We start from the raw sequence: 19,865 nt of genomic DNA on the forward strand, positions 1-19,865 counted from the left end.
AGAGCACTGTACTAAGCGCTTGGGAAGTACAAGTTGGCAACATATAGAGACAGTCCCTACCCAGCAGTGGGCTCACAGTCTAGAAGGGGGAGACAGACAACAAAACAAAACATATTAACAAAAGAAAATAAATAGAATAAACATGTACAAATAGAGTAATAAATACGTACAAACATATATGTATTTGTATTACTCTATTTTATTTGTACATGTTTATTCTATTTATGTTTGCAATCTATAAGAAAGAGGGAACCGGTGTCATATTCCTATTTTACAGATGAGGGAACAGGCAGAGAGGTTAAATGACTTACCCTAGGTCACATTCATTCATTCAATCATATTTATTGAGTGCTTACTGTGTGCAGAGCACTGTACTAAGCGCTTGGGAAGTCCAAGGTGGCAACATATAGAGGGACGGTCCCTACCCAACAGCGGGCTCACAGGCTAGAAGAGAAGTCCAGTCACATGGCAGGCAAGTTGTGGATCTGGGACTAGAACTTGCGTTTTCTGATTCCCAGTTTCATACTCTTTCTACTATCAATCAATCGTATTTATTGAGTGCTTACTGTGTGCAGAGCACTGTACTAAGCGCTTGGAAAGTACAAGTCGGCAACACATAGAGACAGTCCCTACCCAACAGTGGGCTCACAGTCTAGAAGGGGGAGACAGAGAACAAAACCAAACATACTAACAAAATAAAATAAATAGAATAGATATGTACAAGTAAGATAAATAGAGTAACAAATATGTACAAACATATATACATATATACAGGTGCTGTGGGGAAGGCCACGCTTCTTGTCCTCTGTAGTTTTTGGTGGGTTTTTTTCCCCCCCATGATACTTAAGTGCTTACTATGTGCCAAGCACTGTACTAAGTGCTGGAGTAGATACAAGATTGTACTCAGTCCCTGTGCCACAGACGAGGTAACTGAGGCACAGAGAAGTTAAGTAACCTGCTCAAGGTCACGTGACAGAGCAGTGGATAGTGCTGGAATTAGAACCTGGGTCTCCAAGCGCTTAGTACAGTGCTCTGCACACAGTAAGCGCTCAATAAATGTGATTGAATGAATGAATATGACTCCCAAGCCCATGCTATTTCCACTAGGCCATGCTGCTTCCGACCGTCGATTTTCTGAGCGGGCTTATCTTTACCCTGCCCTTGAATTCACTGGGAAATAAAGTCATGAAAAATTTGTTTTTCTTTTTTTTCATGACTTTATTTCCCAGTGAATTCAAGGGCAGGGTAAAGATAAGCCTGCCCAGAAAACCGACAGGGTCGGAAGCAGCATGGCCTAGTGGAAAAACAAATCTGCCCTTACAAAGGAAACGGTCGCCGATCCAGCTTCCCTCAGACCCATCCCTTGGGACAGGTAGCCAGCAAGTCAATAATTCCGACTTGGGGGATTTATTGAGCATCATCAGGGTACTCAGCACTTTACAGTAACTAGAAGTCTAAGAAATCCCGAGATGTCCCTTTGCTGATAAATTGATAACCTAAACTTTTCCAAGACATGAAAACTCCTCATTATTGGCTTTAAAGCAGTCAATCACCTTGCCCTCTCCTACCTCACCTCGCTATTCCCTTACTACAACCCAGCCTAAACAATTCACTCCTCTAATGATGATGATGGCATTTATTAAGCGCTTACCGTGTGCAAAGCACTGTTCTAATGCTAACCTTATCACTGTACCTTGATCTCTTTGTTTCTATTTCTAGCTTTATTTCTATCTATTTATTCTGATGACTTGACACCTGTCCACATGTGTTTGTTTTGTTGTCTGTCTGCCCCTTCTAGACTGTGAGCCCGTTGTTGGGTAGGGACAGTCTATATTTGTTGCCAACTTGTACTTCCCAAGCGCTTAGTACAGTGCTCTGCACGCAGTAAGCATTCAATAAATACGATTGAATGAATAAATGAATCTCTTCTGTCTCACCACTGACCCCTCAGCCTCATCCTGTCTCTGACCTGGCTTCCTCTTCAAATCTGACAGATAATTACTCTCTCCCCCGCTTCAAAGCCTTATTGAAGACACATCTCCTTCAAGAGGCCTTCCCTGACTAAGCCCTCCTTTCCTCTTCTCCCACTCCCTTCTGTGTCATCCTGACCTACTCCCTTCATTCAGATATTATTAATATTTATAACTTCTTTATATTAATGTCTGCCTCCCCCTCTAGACTGTAAGCTTGTTGTGGGCAGGGAATGGGTCTGTTTGTATTGTTGCACTCTCCCAAGTGCTTAATGCGGTGCTATGCACACAATAAGCAGTCAACAAATACAGTGCTCTACACACAGTAAGTGCTCAATAATGAATGAATGAATCATGATTCCTTCCCTTCTCCGGGGCTCTCATTGCCCCTTGTGCTGTATATCATCCTGCCGCAAAAAATGTAGACCCCTAATTGGGTGTAATTCCACAGTTCCAGTTTTCCCACTGGCACTGCAGAGCATCTTAAAGATTGTTGAGGGAGGGCAAAGATAGACCCCTTGAGATGGAGGACGTCTACTGAACGTGCATTTAGCAGGTTCCTGTGCCCATCACTTACTGCTTTTCAAAGCTCTCTGGCTCTGGTCTCTGCAGCTCCCTTGACCCTCCCCATAGTGTTTCCACCACTCCATTTGGAAAAAAACAATATTGCCCTAAACAGAAATCTAGTGGGTTTTGTTGCCAGCGGCTCTGAATGCGCTTGGTAGGTCTCAGACATCCTGAACGCCCTCCACTCTCTCGCCTTCTAATTTGTATATTGGGGGTCGCTAACCCCTTCCTTCCACAGACCTACACAGGCTCCATCTTGGTAGCAGTGAACCCCTATCAGGTGTTGCCACTCTACTCTCTGGACCAGATCCAGTTGTATTATGACAAGCGGGTTGGGGAATTACCACCCCATATCTTTGCCATCGCAAACAACTGCTACTTCAACATGAAGAAGAATAAGAAAGACCAGTGTTGTGTCATCAGGTACTCTTTTTTTTTTTAAGCCTAATATTAGTAACTGAGAAAGGTTGGAAAAGTTGAGTCAGTGTTGTTAGGTAAGGAGATTGTCTTGTCTTATGCCGTCGAGTTGTTTCTGACCCATAGTGACACCACGGACATATCTCTCCCAGAACGCCCCGCTTTCCATCTGCAATCATTCTGGTAGAGGTTTTTTGGTAAAAATATGGAATTGGTTTGCCACTGTCGCCTTCCGTGTGGTAAACTCGACTCTCTGCCCTCGACTCTCTCCAATGCCGCTGCTGCCCAGCACAGGGGAGTTTTGACTTGTAGTAGATTTTCTTCCACTGGCTAGCCACTGCCCAAGCTAGGAATGGAATGAAATGGATAGGCCTCTGCTTGACTCTTCCTCTCGTAGTTGAGACTGGTAGAGCACTGGAAAATCTCCAGGTGTGAACCTGAGAGGGGTAGTAAGGACATTGCAGAGATTTTTTTATGGTTTACGGAAAGGGATCCAAGATGTAAAAGACATGGGTTCAAGTTCCAGTCTACCTCTGGGCTGCCCATAATACATACACTTTTCTGGTCTTAGTTTCCTCATCTGTATGATGAGTATAGTTAATGTAGGCCTCTCCCTCTTATCAATCAATCAATCATATTGAGTGCTTACTGTGTGCAGAGCACTGTACTAAGCACTTGGGAAGTCCAAGTTGGCAACATATAGAGAAGGTCCCTACCCAACAGTGGGCTCACAGTCTAGAAGGGGGAGACAGAGAACAAAACATATTAACAAAATAAAATAAATAGAATAGATATGTACAAGTAAAATAGAGTAATAAATATGTACAAACATATACATATATACAGGTGCTGTGGCATAGGGAAGGAGGTAAGGCGGGGGGATGGAGAGTATTATAAGTATAAATTAATATGAACGGAGTAATGTGAGAACGTTTCGGAAAATAAAAGCACTGTGCAAATTCAGGGTATTATTATTATTATTCCTGGGTCAGTAGAAATGGTGATAGTTGTCACTGGTTTTACTACTAGTGAAACATCCCTGGGGAAGGCTGGGAAAGGCTGGGAAAGGAAAGAATTGGTGGGCCGGACTGTTTCAAGGCTGATTTTACGTCTGAGGTTCCCAGTAACACACCAACCTGGGTCAGCCAATTGATGACAAAAATTGATTCTGGGAATCTGGCAGTTACATGTGTGTGTGCTCTGATAAGGTGCATTTCCCCTCAATTCCAACCCAGAGCATCAGTTTAAGGGAGTAGACCAACTGGAAACAAGCACCGGATTCAAACAGGCCTGAGGGAAAAACCTCTCCTCTGAAAGTATAGAAAGCTTGTACTGAATTTTCCATGTCTTTATCTTTTTTTAGCGGAGAGTCAGGAGCGGGGAAGACTGAGACCACCAAACTGATCCTGCAGTTTTTAGCTGCTGTCAGTGGCCAGCATTCCTGGATTGAACAGCAGATTCTAGAGGCTAATCCCATCCTGGAAGGTAGGGAGAAACAAGCCGCCCTTTTCCCCTTGGAAGCCGTGGTAGCGTAGAGATACTGAGTCCTCTCCTTCTCAGCCCCTGCCTGAAACACTTAATGTTGCAGCATAGCATATTGGTGAAACACCAGACAGCCCACCTGAAACATAGAACTCTCCCCACCTTATTCATTCAGTTGTATTTATTGAGCGCTTACTGTGTGCAGAGCACTGTACTAAGCGCTTGGGAAGTACAAGTTGGCAACATATAGAGACGGTCCTGCGGGCTCACAGTCTAGAATGGACCACTTGGGAAAGTGTTGCTTCCTTTCTCTTTCAGGCCTCTCTCCTCTTCTGGGCAGCCACTGGTTGGGAGTGTTTTGAGCCAGATCCTCACTCTAGGTGCTTAGTGGAAAGAGCATAGGCTTGGGAATCAGGGGACATGGTTTGTTTTTTTTAATGGCATTTATTAAGCACTTACTATGTGCAAAGCACTGTTCTAAGCACTGGGGAGATTACAAGCTGATCAGGTTTTCCCACGGGGGGCTCACAGTCTTAATCCCCATTTTACAGATGAGGGAACTGAGGCACAGAGAAGTGAAGTGACTTGCTCAAAGTCACACAGCTGACAATTGGTGGAGCCGGGATTTGAACCCATGAACTCTGACCCCAAAGCCCCGGCTCTTTCCACTGAGCCACGCTGCTTCTATCCCGGCTCCGCAACTTGTCTGCTGGGTGACCTTCACTTCACTTCTCTGGGCCTCAGTTACCTCATCTGTAAAATGGGGATGAAGACTGTGAGCCCCACGTGGGACAACCTGATTTATCTTGTATCTATCTACCCCAGCGCTTAGAACAGTGCTCGGCACATAGTGCTTAACAAATACCATCATTATTGGTTGTTGGGTAGGGACCGTCTCCATATGTTGCCAACTTGTACTTCCCAAGCATTTAGTACAGTGCTCTGCACACAGTAAGCGCTCAATAAATACGATTGAATGAATTATTATTTTTGCATGTCCATCAGCGAGGTATTTACAGCTCTGAGTTCTCACTGATCATATTTACTTGCTTCCCCCTGCCTCCTTCCTCTCGTCCCTTTACAGTCCTTCCTTCACTCTGCTGCCCAGATCATATTTGTAAAAAGCCACTCAGTCCACATATCCCCACTCGTCAAAAACCTCCAGTGGTTGCCCGCCCATCTCTGCATCAAACAGAAACTTCTTACCATAATAACAATACTAATGATGGCATTTATTAAGCACTTACTATGTGCAAAGCACTGTTCTAAGCGCTGGGGAGGTTACAAGGTAATCAGGTTGTCCCACGTGGGGCTCACAGTCTCCATCCCCATTTTACAGATGAGGTAACTGAGGCACAGAGAAGTTAAGTGAGCTTTAAGCCATCAGCTTTAAGGCACTCAATCAGCTCTCCCCCTCCTACCTTACCTCAATCAGTAGTATTTATTGAACACTTAGTGTGTGGAGCGCACTGTTAAGCATTTGGGAGAGTACAATCCAACCAAGTTGGTAGACACATTCCCTGCCCTCAAGGACCTTGCAATCTAGAGGTGGAGACAGACATTAAAATAAACTACAGATTTAATAATTTACATATAAGGGTAGATAATCTCCTCCTACAACCCAGCCAACACAATTCACGCTAGTCCATGGTACATATTAAGGACTCAATAAATACCATCATTATTAAATGCTCCAGAGCCTTCCCCCCTCCAGATTAATGTGAATATGCAGACACCTTGTCTGTTCTGCAGAACTTGGCTGCGGAAGGACACTGAGCCCGCAAAATTAAAGTTACGGCCAAAATAGAATCTGACACCGAAACTGTAAAAGACAGGTAGCAGATCAGATGAAAACCAACTTTTGGTGGTAGAATCCTTTGAATGGTTGTCCTAATTGTGAAATTTCTAGAGATCATCAATTTCACACACTATCCAAGTGAGGCTCCTCTCCTTTAACCTAGAGAGCACGTTAAGAATATTCCTAATTTTGTGGATGGGATCTTGTGCAGGGTTGGGAACTCTCTGACCCGTGAATGAACACTGTGTCTCCCCATCCACCTTCCCGCCCCACCACTTTCCAGCCTTTGGAAATGCCAAAACCATTCGAAACGACAACTCGAGCCGCTTTGGAAAATACATCGAAATCCACTTCAACCGGAGCGGGGTGATCGAAGGAGCCCAGATTGAGCAGTTTCTCCTGGAGAAATCCCGCGTCTGCCGACAGGTAAAAACAGGCCTCTTGTCCCAGCTGCCCATTCTTAGTTCACCTCTGCATCCCTTTTAGCTGCCGGAGCAATCCCTGGAATCCAGGGAATTGGATTACAGTTGAAGAATAGGGATTGTGGCTGTCTACCAACAGAGAATCTCATGCTATCCCCCATTCACACGTGTTTCCTCCTTACATTTTCCCTAGCTGGGTCACCTCAGGGGGTTGATCATTTGATTCTGTTTCCTTGGGACAATTTTGTGCATTGGTGTAAGGGTTATGAGGTTTAAGCTGGTGATTTTAGGGTGCCCATCTCATCCCTGGACCCCTACTGGGAATCCGAAAATAACTCCGCATGCCTCTCTAATCCCATCTCTGTGGGTTGCGGAACCGGAGAGGAATCAATGCGAATGTTTTAAATGAAGAAATATGGTGTTTCTCCCCTACCAGCGTGGTTCAGTGGAAAGAGCCCGGGCTTTGGAGTCAGAGGTCATGGGTTCAAATCCCAGCTCCGCCAATTGTCAGCTGTGTGACTTTGGGCAAGTCACTTCACTTCTCTGGGCCTCAGTTCCCTCATCTGTAAAATGGGGATGAAGCCTGTGAGCCCCTCATGGGACAACCTGATTACCTTGTACCCCCCCAGTGTAATAATGGCATGTGTTAAGCGCTTACTATGTGCAAAGCACTGTTCTAAGCGCTGGGGGGGATACAAGGTGATCAGGTTGTCCCACGTGGGGCTCACAGTCTTAATCCCCATTTTACAGATGAGGGAACTGAGGCTCAGAGAAGTTAAGTGACTTGCCCAAGGTCACACAGCAGACATGTGGCAGAGTTGGGATTTGAACCCATGACCTCTGACTCCCAAGCCCGGGCTCTTTCCACTGAGCCACGCTGCTTCTTTCCCCAAGCTTAGAACAGTGCTTGGCACATAGTAAGCACTTAATAAATGCCACCATCATTATTATTATTATTATTATTATTATCATTACCAGGCGCCTGACGAGAGGAATTATCACATCTTTTACTGCATGTTAATGGGAATGAATACAGAACAAAAGAAGATGCTGAATTTGGGGACTGCTTCAGAGTACCACTACCTCACCATGGTAAGACACTATTTTATATCCCCAATTTTAAAAAAACTCCTACCTCATTTTGTCATCCAGACTCCTCGGACCAGTCCCACCAAAGCAAAGGAAATAAGCTCCTGCTGCATATAAGCAGCAAATAAAAATTCCCGACACTGAAATGGACAAGTCTAGGGATTTCAGATCGTGAGGGGACCATTTGGTGTCTTGTAGCAGTACTGTCCATTGCTTCAAATATTTCCTTAGAGGATGAAGGGATGAATAGAAAAAATTTAGATAGAGATTCATTCATTCAATCATATTCATTGAACGCTTACTCTGTGCTGAGCACTGTACTAAGCGCTTAAGAGCCTTAACTGCTATTTATTTTCCTAGCTATTCATGACCTATATATCTGTTCTCTTCGGGTGTGATTATTATTCATTCATTCAATCATATTTATTGAACTCTTACTGTGTGCAGAGCACTGTCCAAAGCGCTCAACCCACATTTATACCCAATTTTCAGAATGTCTCTTCAGATGAGTCTACAGATTAGCCAGCCTAGATAGATAGTTCTTTCATTCAATCGTATTTACTGAGGGCTTACTGTATGCAGAACACGTACTAAGTGCTTGGAAAGTACAATTCGGCAACAAATAGAGACAATCCCTACCCAACAACGGTCTAGTTGTCCTTCATCCTTTACAAAGACACGACTGACAGTGAATTTCACCCTTTGGTGAGTGAGCACTGGCATTGTGCATATAATAATAATGCTAATGATGGCGTTTATTAAGCGCTTACTATGTGCAAAGCACAGTTCTAAGCGCCAAGGAGGTTACAAGGTGATCAGGTTGTCCCACGGGGGGCTCACAGTCTTAATCCCCATTATGCCCAGTCTGATTTTCGTGCTGTCAAGCTTCTTGCTTTCAGCTGTTGACACTGTCTTCACCTGAGCCTCTTTGCTTCGGGCTCCTTAAAGAGCGTCTACTCCAGCAGGATCATGTTGCCAACTTGTACTTCCCAAGCGCTTAGTACAGTGCTCTGCACACAGTAAGCGCTCAATAAATACGATTGATTGATTGATTGATCAATCCTTCCTGATCGCAGCGAGCCATGGTACAGACAGGCATCGGCCTAGTGGATAGGGCACGGGTCTGAGAGTCCACCACGCCTGCTGGGTGACCTTGGGCAAACCACTTTACTTCTCTGTGCCTCAGTTACCTCATCTGTAATGCGGGGATTAAGACCATGAGGCCTGTGTGGAAATGGGAGAAGCAGCGTGGCTCAGTGGAAAGAGCCTGGGCTTGGGAATCAGAGATCCATTCATTCATTCAATCAATTGTATTTATTGAGCGCTTACTGTGTGCAGAGCACTGTACTGAGCGCTTGGGAAGTACAATTTGGCAACATATAGAGACGGTCCCTACCCAACAGTGGGCTCACAGTCTAGGAGGGGGAGACAGAGAACAAAACAAAACATATTAACAGAATAAAATAAATAGAATAAATATATACAAGTAAAATAAATAAATAAATAGAGTAATAAATACAAACATATATACATATATACGGGTGCTGTGGGGAAGGGAAGGAGGTAAGGCGGGGAGGATGGGGAGAGGAAGGAGAGGGCTCAGTCTGGGAAGGCCTCCATGGGTTCAAATCCTGGCTCTGCCAATTGTCCGCTGTGTGACTTTGGGCAAGTCACTTCACTTCCCTGGGCCTCAGTTCCCTCATCTGGAAAATGGGGATTAAGACTGTGAGCCCCATGTGGGGACAACCTGATCACCTTGCATCCTCCCCAGTGCTTTCAACAGTACTTTGCACATAGTAAGCACTTAACAAATGCTGTCATTAATATTATCATTATTATTAAAGGGACTGTATCCAATCTGATTAACCTCTATCTACCCTAGTGCTTACAAAATTGTTAGAAACATGGGAGTGCTTAAGAAATGCCATAAAGAAATTGGCTCTGAACTTGTTTCACAACATTGGCTTCATCCGTGGTATTTGTTGGTCACTTACTGTATCCAGGGCACTTTGCTAAGTGCTTGGGAGAATGTAATAATAATAATAATAGAGAAGCAACGTGGCTCAGTGGAAAGATTCCGGGCTTTGGAGTCAGAGGGCATGGGTTCAAATCCCATCTCTGCCAATTGCCAGCTGTGTGACTGTGGGCAAGTCACTTAACTTCTTTGGGCTTCAGTTACTTCACCTGTAAAATGGGGATTAAGACTGTGAGCCCCCGGTGGGACAACCTGATCACTGTGTAACTTCTCCAGCGCTTAGAACAGTGCTTTGCACATAGCACTTAATAAATGTTATTTAAAATATATAGAGGTCATGGGTTCAAATCCCGGCTCCGCCACTTGTCAGCTGTGTGACTTTGGGCAAGTCACTTCACTTCTCTGGACCTCAGTTCCCTCATCTGGAAAGTGGGGATGAAGACTGTGAGCACCCTGGGGAACAACCTGATCACCCTGTAACCTCCCCAACACTTAGAACAGTGCTTTGCACATAGCGCTTAATAAATGCCAATAATATTATTATTAAGACTGTAAGTTCTATGTGTACCCCAGCACTTAGTTCAATACCTAGCACACAGTAAGCGCTTAACAAATATCACAAAAAAGTGGCTGATTTGTTAGCTCACAACACCTGGATGCCATTATTATTATTATTAAGACTGTAAGCTTCTTGTGTACCCCAGCACTTAGTTCAATACCTAGCACATAGTAAGCGCTTAACAAATATCACAAAGTGGCTGATTTGTTAGCTCATAACACCTGGATGCCATTATTATTATTATTAAGACTGTAAACTCCTTGTTTACCCCAGCACTTAGTTCAATACCTAGCACATAGTAAGCACTTAAATGTCACAAAAAAGTGGCTGATTTGTTAGCTCATAACACCTGGATGCCATTATTATTATTAAGACTATAAGCTCCTTGTGTACCCAGGACTTAGTTCAATACCTAGCACATAGTAAGTGCTTAAATATCACAAAAAAGTGGCTGATTTGTTAGCTCATAACACCTGGATGCCATTATTATTATTATCATTATTAAGACTGTAAGCTCCTTGTGTACCCCAGCACTTAGTTCAATACCTAGCACATAGTAAGCGCTTAAATATCACAAAAAAGTGGCTGATTTGTAGCTCATAACACCTGGATGCCATCATCATTATTATTATTATTAAGACTGTAAGCTCCTTGTATACCCCAGCACTTGGTTCAATACCTAGCACATAGTAAGCGCTTAACAAATATCACAAAAAAATGGCTGATTTGTTAGCTCATAACACCTGGATGCCATTATTATTATTATTAAGACTGTAAGCTCCTTGTGTACCCCAGCACTTAGTTCAATACCTAGCACATAGTAAGCACTTAACAAATATCACAAAAAAGTGGCTGATTTGTTAGCTCATAACACCTGGATGCCATTATCATTATTAAGACTGTATGCTCCTTGTGTACCCCAGCACTTAGTTCAATACCTAGCACATAGTAAGCGCTTAACAAATATCACAAAAAAGTGGCTGATTTGCTAGCTCCTAACAACTGGATGCCTGGGTGTAACCCAGAAAAAGTCATTTACAATCATTTGCCTATCTTCTCAGAACACACCCTCTTCAGAACACCCGGGATTCTTTGGACTGCTAGGAAAATTTCTCAGCTCTCCATTCCCTCCATTCTTTCTGAACTCTTTGGCATGCTGGATAAGGATGGAACCGAGGAGAAGGATTGGAAAAATGTAACTCCTTCGTGTGTATGAATCGGCATTGTTCAGGCCAGCCTGACTGCTCAAAGATTTTGCTATCTTTACGCTGTCCCGTTCACTTTTTCAGGGGAATTGTACTTCCTGTGATGGGCGGGATGATGCCAAGGAGTATGCTCATATTTCTTCTGCTATGAAGATCCTCAAGTTCTCCCCTTCTGAGAACTGGGACATTAACAAGTTGTTGGCAGCCATTTTACATCTGGGGAATGTGGAGTTCACAGGTAAACCTTGTCCTTCCCAGTTACCTAAATAGTCCAGTGTCCTCCCAAAGATCTCCCTAAAATTCAGTAAGGCTTCCCAACAAAGCGAAAGCAATCAATCCGTGGTATCTCTTGGGTGTCTGCTGAGTGGGGAGCACTATATTAAGCATTTGGAAGAGTATAAAATCAATCAATAATATTGAGTGAGCGGGCCTCAGTTTTCCTCCCTTGCGGGGTGCATGTGGGGAGGGAGGGGGTGTCTGGGATATGCCTGCAGATGTAAGAGAAGGTTTAAGTAATAATAATTGTGATTATTCATTACTAATAATAATCATCATGGCATTTGTTAGGCGGTTCCTATGGGCCTGGTGCTGTAATATGTATATCACCTGTATATATGTTTGTACATATCAATCAATCAATCGTATTTATTTATTGAGTGCTTTGTGCAGAGCACTGTACTAAGCACTTGGGAAGTACAAGTTGGCAACATATAGAGACAGTCCCTACCCAACAGTGGCTCACAGTCTAAAAGACATATTTATTACTTTATTTTACTTGTACATATTTATTCTATTTATTTTATTTTGTTAATATGTTTTATTGTCTGTCTCCCCCTTCTAGACTGTGAGCCCGCTGGTGGGTAGGGACCGTCTCTATGTGTTGCCGACTTGTACTTCCCAAGCGATTAATACAGTGCTCTGCACACATTAAGCGCTCAATAAATACAAATGAATGAATGAGTGTTTAGTCTGTGCAGAACATTGTAGTTTATGCTTGGAAGAATACTGTCCTCAGGGATCTCACAATCTTGCTAGGGCAACCAACAGTTTTATTTATTTGGGTGACTTGACACCTGTCCACATGTTTTATTTTGTTGTCTGTCTCCCCCTTCTAGACTGTGAGCCCGTTGTTAGGTAGGGACCGTCTCTATATGTTGCCAACTTGTACTTCCCAAGCGCTTAGTACAGTGCCCTGCACACAGTAAGGGCTTAATAAATACGAATGAATGAACAGTAAAATAAACACGAAAATTACAAGTAGGGAGAAGGAGCCAAGTGTAAAAATATAAACAAAAATGCGACAGAAGAATGGGTTCCCAGTCACTTAGGTTACATGGAAGTGCTCAAGTGACAAGGGCCAAACAGGGTGGGGAATGCGAGATTAACCAGAGGAGACTTCCTACTAGACGTTTTATTTCAGAAGGCCTTTAAGTAGAGAGGGAGAGCAGTCTGTCGTGGGTGAAGAGAGAGGCAGCTCCAGAAAAGAGGGAGGATATGAGACTAAATGGCGGCAGAGTGGGTAGGTTGGTTTAAGAGGAGTGAAGTGAATGAGCTGAGTATAGTGGGAGAAATGAGGATAAGTAGGAGAGAGAGAGAGAGAGCTGATTGAGTTCCTTGAGGCCAACAGTAAGGAGTTTCTACTGATACAGAGAGGAATGGGCAACCATTTGAGATTTTTGAGCAGTGGGGAGGCATGCACAAAATGATATTCTTGAAAAATGATCTGGGATTGGAGAGACAAAATGGTGACAGACATTTGTGAGAGGACATGGGTTCTAATCCCCCCTCTGCCACTTGTCTGTTGTGTGACCTTCGGCGTGTCACTTAACTTCTCTGTGCCAGTTACGTCATCTGAAAAATGGGGATTAAAACGGTGAGCCCCAAGTGGGACAACCTGATTACCCTGTATCCACCCCAGCGCTTAGAACAGTGCTTGGCACAGAGTAAGCACTTCTTAACAAATACCTTCATTATTATTATTAGTCAAGTTGGACCACCGTGATGCCAATTTGGATGGAGAGAAGATAATAATAATAATAATGATGGCATTTGTTAAGTGCTTACTATGTGCAGAGCAATGACTGACTGAATAGGGGAATTGAAAGAGAGAAAGGGTAATGCCAAGATTGCGAGCTTGAGAGATGGGGAGGGTGGTGGTTTTGTTGACTCTTTTTTTTTTTAATGGGAAAGTTAGGAGCAAGAGAGGACTTGAGAGGGAAGATGAGTTTAATATTGGATATGGTGTGCTTGAGGGGCTGGGAGGCTATGTTGAGATGTTCTGGAGACGGGAGATTCAAGATTGCAGGAAAGGAGAGTGGTTAGGGCTAATGAAGTGGATTTGATTCATCTTTAGAGATGGTTTTCAAAATCCTGAAAGAAGTTGACTTCCCCAAGGAGTGGGGATAGATTGAGAATATTAGGGAACCCAGAATCGAGCCTTGAGGGACACCCAGATTTAGGGATTGAGAGACCGGGGAAGATCCCGTGAAAGAGCCTGAGAAGTAATGGCCAGAGAAGAGAAGCAAAGATGCAGGTTCTCTGCCCGAATAAGGGAGAGAAACAGATAAAACATATTTACAGAGCATGGAAGTAGGAAGAACAAATGTATCGGGATAAAATAGCTGAATAAGTGTGTAATAAAAATATACATAAGAGCTGCCGACAAAAATAAAATCCTAATCAATCAATCAATCGTATTTATTGAGCGCTTACTGTGTGCAGAGCACTGTACTAAGCACTTGGGAAGTACAAGTTGGCAACATATACAGTCCCTACCCAACAGTGGGCTCACAGTCTAGAAGGGGGAGAGAGAGAACAAAACCAAACATGTTAACAAAATAAAATAAAATAGAATAGATATGTACAAGTAAAATAAATAGAGTAATAAATATGTACAAACATATGTAAATACATACAAGTGCAGGTGGATGAGAAGCAGAGTGGCTTAGTGGAAAGAGCCTGGGCTTGGGAGTCAGAGGTCATGGGTTCTAATCCCGGCTCCGCCACTTGTCAGCTGTGTGGCTTTGGGCAAGTCACTTAACTTCTCTGTGCCTCAGTTAACTCATCTGTAAAATGGGGATTAAGACTATGAGCCCCACGTGGGACAACCTGATTACCTCGTATCTATCCCAGCGCTTAGAACAGTGCTTGGCGCATAGCGCATAGCAAATACCACCATTATTATTATTATTATTAGGTTGATTTCATGTGAGTTCATCCAGGAAGACCTCTGAAGCTACAAAATGCTGTGGCATTATCATTGTTATTATTATTAGGTTGATTTCATGTGACAGGCAATGTGAGTTCATCCAGGAAGAGCTCTGAAGCTAGGAAATGCTGTGGTCTGGTAGATTTGTGGGGAGGAGGGAGTTGCAGCCTGAGAATCCAATGTAAGCCAGAGGTCAGACATGGCCACAACCACAAGAATGACCATTCACCTTGGAAATTACCAGCATATTATTTATGAGAGCTTCCTTACTGACTGGATTCGTTTTCCATTTTGGTACCATTCTTTATGCTTAGGTGGTTTACTCTAGCTACTTCTAAACATGAAATTTTATATAAATCAGTGGCCCCGGAGTTGCTAGTGAAAGGCTTTAGGGTGACTGGTGTTTGGTAATGATGTTCAGAAGCAGTGTCGCTCTTCCAGATAAATGCTAGCACAGTACCAGTGGAAAAAGACAATCCTTTTCCATAAACTGGGGTTAAGGCCTTTAAACCAAGCGCTTAGTACAGTGCTCTGCACACAGTAAGTGCTCAATAACCACGATTGAATGAATAAATGACTGTCTATACTAGGTTTTTGTGGAGGTTTGATTTTAGAGAGCGACTGCCTAATTGGGCAAGAAAGTGGCCAGTGAGTTTCAGCTTGAACTAGGGTAAAATAATTCCACTGGAGAAAAATAATGCAAACTGCATGATCATGGGCTCTGAACCAATCACAACTCAGATAAAAAGTGTAAACATTGAAAACTACTCCTTCAAATCATCAGCTCTGTGAGCAGCAACAACTGAAAAAGACCAGTTTGATGAGTATTATCCGAAAAGAAAAGAAAATGTTTGCCCTCATCTGAAAATATTTGCAGTTCTGGTTGCCACATTTAAAAAAAGTTGTACCCCTCATGGAGAAGGTACAGAGGAAGGAAACTGAAATGTCCAGGGAAATGGATCCTCTTCCATACGAGGATAAATTGGGGGAAAAAAAAGACATTTCTGTCCAGAAAGATATAAGGCTGAGAAAGAATATGATTAAGGGTAGGGATAGGGTGAAAACAGCATTGTTTTTCACTGAATCCCACACCACCAGAACTTCGATGCATTTTATTTAAAACAAACAAAAGGAAAAATTTATTTATGAAGAGGGTGGCAAGCATTTGAAATTTATCACAGGCCATTGTGGAGGCAAAAAATTACCAATAGATTTAAAATGAATTCCATTACTGAGAAATCCATAATTATTCTAGAGAAGAATTAATGATAGGAGAGAGTAGTTCAGAGAAATTTGAAGACTTACGAAGGGTTAGTTTGAACAATAGATCCATTATTAGTGGGGGTAAAATTAAAGGTGATAGAAGTTTGAACTGATCATTGTGTAACTATCTCAACACTTAGCACAATGTTTGGCACATAGTAAGTGCTTAAGAATCAGCGTGGCTCAGTGGAAAGAGTACGGGCTTTGGAGTCAGGGGTCATGGGTTCGAATCTTGGCTCCGCCACATGTCTGCTGTGTGACCTTGGGCAAGTCATTTAACTTCTCTGAGCCTCAGTTACCTCATCTGTAAAATGGGGATTGACTTTGAGCCCCACATGGGACAACCTGATCATCTTGCATCCCCTCCAGTGCTTAGAACAGTGCTTTGCATATAGTAAGTGCTTAACAAATGCCATTATTATTATTATTATTATTATTAAGAAATACCATTATTATTATAGTAAATATACCTTTCAACCATGAAGATCAGATGTTCTTTCAAGCATCCTTTGGTGGCTGTGGGGGAGGCTGGTTGGATGGTGTTGCGTTCTTAATTTCTTTTGCTATTTCTGGTTCCCAGCTGCCGTGTTCGAGAACCTGGACTGCTCTGATGTGTTGGATTCCCCACACTTTCCCGTCGTGACCAAATTACTCGAGGTAATATCGACTTTTCACTGGCTTTAGTTTGTGGCAGGCATCCCCAGTAATCAGGTAGCTGGGCTGACATACCAACCAGGCTGTTCAAAGGAACAATGACAGGGAACCAAATGGGGTCAAAGAGAGGTCCTGTTTTGGCAACCTTACTCATTGGATAAACCATTTCAGAAGAACTTTATCTCTCTTGACCAAAACGTCCCAGGAGGAGGATAACTGACCTTACCAGGCTCATTTTCTTCCTGCAGAACTGAGGCATTAAGTCACAAAACACATCCAATAGATCCCTGACTTTGAGGGTTGGACGCTCTCTGCTGAAATTGCCTGCTCTGCTGCTTTCCTTTTGCCCAGACCCTCCTCTTTGTGGCCAATCAATAATATAATAATAATAGTAATGGCATTTATTAAGCATTTACTATGTGCAAAGCCCTGTTCTAAGCGCTGGGAGGGATACAAGGTGATCAGGTTGTCCCACGTGAGGCTTACAGTCTTAATCCCCATTTTAGAGATGAGGTAACTGAGGCCCAGAGAAGGCAAGTGACTTTCCCCAAGTCACACAGCTGACAAGCAGCAGAGCCAGGATTAGAACCTCTGACTCCCAAGTCCATGCTCTTTCTACTGAGCCACGCTGCTTCAGCTAATTCATTCAATCATATTTATGGAGTGCTACTGAGAGCTCACCTCCTCCAGGAGGCCTTCCCTGACTGAGCCCCTTCCTTCCTCTCCCCATCGTCCCCCTCTCCATCCCCCCATCTTACTTCCTTCTCTTCCCCACAGCACCTGTATATATGTATATATGTTTGTACATACTTATTACTCTTTCATTTTACTTGTACATATCTATTCTATCTATTTTATTTTGTTAGTATGTTTGGTTTTGTTCTCTGTCTCCCCCTTTTAGACTGTGATCCCACTGTTGGGTAGGGACTGTCTCTATATGTTGCCAACTTGTACTTCCCAAGCGCTTAGTACAGTGCTCTGCACACAGTAAGCACTCAATAAGTATGATTGATTGATTGTGCAGAGCACTGTTCAGAGCGCTTGGAAAATACAAAGAGAGGCAATCCTTGCCCACAACTGGCTTCTCGCTGTGACACCTTTCCCCAGGTTCCAGATGTGGCTTAAGGGAAAGAGCCCGGGCTTTTGAGTCAGAGGTCATGGGTTCAAATCCCCACTCCGCCACCTGTCAGCTGTGGGACTTTGGGCAAGTCACTTAACTTCGCTGGGCCTCAGTGACCTCATCTGTAAAATGGCGATTAAGACCGTGAGCCCCCCCATGGGACAACCTGTTGTAACCTCCCCAGTGCTTAGAACAGTGCTTTGCACATAGCGCTTAATAAATGTCATTATTATTATTATTATTAAGAGAGCATGTGAGCCCACCTTTTAGACTGTGAGCCCACTGTTGGGTAGGGATTGTCTCTATATGTTGCCAACTTGTACTTCCCAAGCGCTTAGTACAGTGCTCTGCACACAGTAAGCACTCGATAAATACGATTGATTGATTGATTGATTTTAGGATTCAGACCTGCTCCCTGGGCTTTGTAACCCCAATTCCTCCTTGCTCAAGATTCCCTGGGCCCCTGAGCCTCGACTGTGAGCCCACTGTTGGGTAAGGACTGTCTCTATATGTTGCCAACTTGTACTTCCCAAGCACTTAGTACAGTGCTCTGCACACAGTAAGCGCTCAATAAATACGATTGAATGAATTGAATGAATGAATGACTCCCTCTTCTGTCCCTTTCCTGCCCTCTCTTTGTCCCTATTTAAAGTAATCGGATTGTCCCGTTCATGGCTGCAGGTGGAACACAAAGCACTCCAGAACTGCTTGACGTACCACTCCAACTTTATCCGAGGAGAAAGCGTTTCAAGGCCTCTGAACGTCTTTCAAGCCGTTGACCGACGAGATGCCTTTGTCAAGGTGAATATGGACCCATCTCTTTCTGCTTCTCTCTAGGTCCTCTTCCCTGATCTCTGCCTCACCTACAGATCGGGGGTACTCAGTTATTCATATTTTTTTCATTTAATACCTTTCCTCATTCTTTCCCTTTGAGCCGCGATTAATGAGCTTGTCTTTGGCAATGCCTACACATGAATGTTGTCTGTCTCCCCCTTCTAGACTGTGAGCCCGCTGTTGGGTAGGGACCGTCTCTATATGTTGCCAACTTGGACTTCCCAAGCGCTTAGTACGGTGCTCTGCACATAGTAAGCGCTTAATAAATACGATTGAATGAATGAATGAGTGAATGAATATTAATACAGAAAATTATTTTCCTTAGCTACGTCATTTGGAGCCTGAAGAATCTAGATAATTGTGACCTAAATATTATTTAGACTTCATTTATCCAGATTCATTCATTCAATCGTATTTATTGAGCACTTACTGTGTGCAGAGCACTGTACTAAGCGCTTGGGAAGTACAGGTCGGCAACATATAGAGGCGGTCCCTACTCGATAACGGGCTCACAGTCTAGAGGGGGGAGACAGACAACAAAACGTGTAGACAGGGGTCAAAATCATTTGCATGGTTTGTTTCAGCCTTTTTTTACATCCAGATTTCCTCTAGTGTTTCTGTTCCTTCCTATTTTCATCATTTTGCTCCATTCTGAATCTTCACTTAGGTTAGTCCTCAAATGTTAATTTTGCCCCTTTTCTAATCTTTTTTACCTATGGGTCTGGCTTCATTTGCCTGCTTTACTTTTCCAGCAACTTTCATTAAATGTCACACAAAACACCATATCAGCATGGCTCAGTGGAAAGAGCCCGGGCTTTGGAGTCAGAGGTCGTGGGTTTGAATCCCGACTCTGCCACTTATCAGCTGTGTGACCTTGGGCAAGTCACTTAACTTCTCTGGGCCTCAGTTCCCTCATCTGTAAAATGGGGATGAAGACTGTGAGCCCCGCGTGGGACAACCTGATCACCTTGTATCCCCCCAGTGCTTAGAACAGTGCTTTGCACATAGTAAGTGCTTAACAAATGCCATTATTCTTATTATTATATCACAGAGTAAGGGTTCAATGAATCCTACGGGGTGATTGCCTCCATTGAAATCAAGTGAACACCATTGAAATACCTTCTCCAACCCTGACTCCTCTCTGCCCACCGTCTATTACCATCTTAATATCTTGAATTTGAAATTGCATTTGCAAGCTGCTTTAGTGTCATTTTCACACAGTCTATCATATTTTTTGAGCCTTTACAGTGTGCAAAGCACTGTTCTAAGCACTTGGAAGCGTACAATATAAAAGAGCTGGTA

At 43.4% G+C, this 19,865-nt stretch overlaps 1 protein-coding gene across 1 annotated transcript in view; it reads left to right on the forward strand.

Annotated features, from left to right (window-relative positions):
* MYO7B (myosin VIIB) overlaps positions 1–19,865 on the forward strand; it is a 198,830-nt gene that overhangs the window by 18,504 nt on the left and 160,461 nt on the right. Inside the window, exons 4-10 of the mRNA XM_038750824.1 lie at positions 2,776–2,960; positions 4,318–4,439; positions 6,518–6,660; positions 7,635–7,748; positions 11,569–11,722; positions 16,536–16,612; positions 18,411–18,530. Of these exons, the coding sequence (XP_038606752.1) occupies positions 2,776–2,960; positions 4,318–4,439; positions 6,518–6,660; positions 7,635–7,748; positions 11,569–11,722; positions 16,536–16,612; positions 18,411–18,530 (915 nt within the window). The remainder of the gene's footprint in view (positions 1–2,775; positions 2,961–4,317; positions 4,440–6,517; positions 6,661–7,634; positions 7,749–11,568; positions 11,723–16,535; positions 16,613–18,410; positions 18,531–19,865) is intronic.

Source organism: Tachyglossus aculeatus, chromosome 1 (assembly GCF_015852505.1).
Source record: "Tachyglossus aculeatus isolate mTacAcu1 chromosome 1, mTacAcu1.pri, whole genome shotgun sequence".
Taxonomy (NCBI): Eukaryota; Metazoa; Chordata; class Mammalia; order Monotremata; family Tachyglossidae; genus Tachyglossus; species Tachyglossus aculeatus.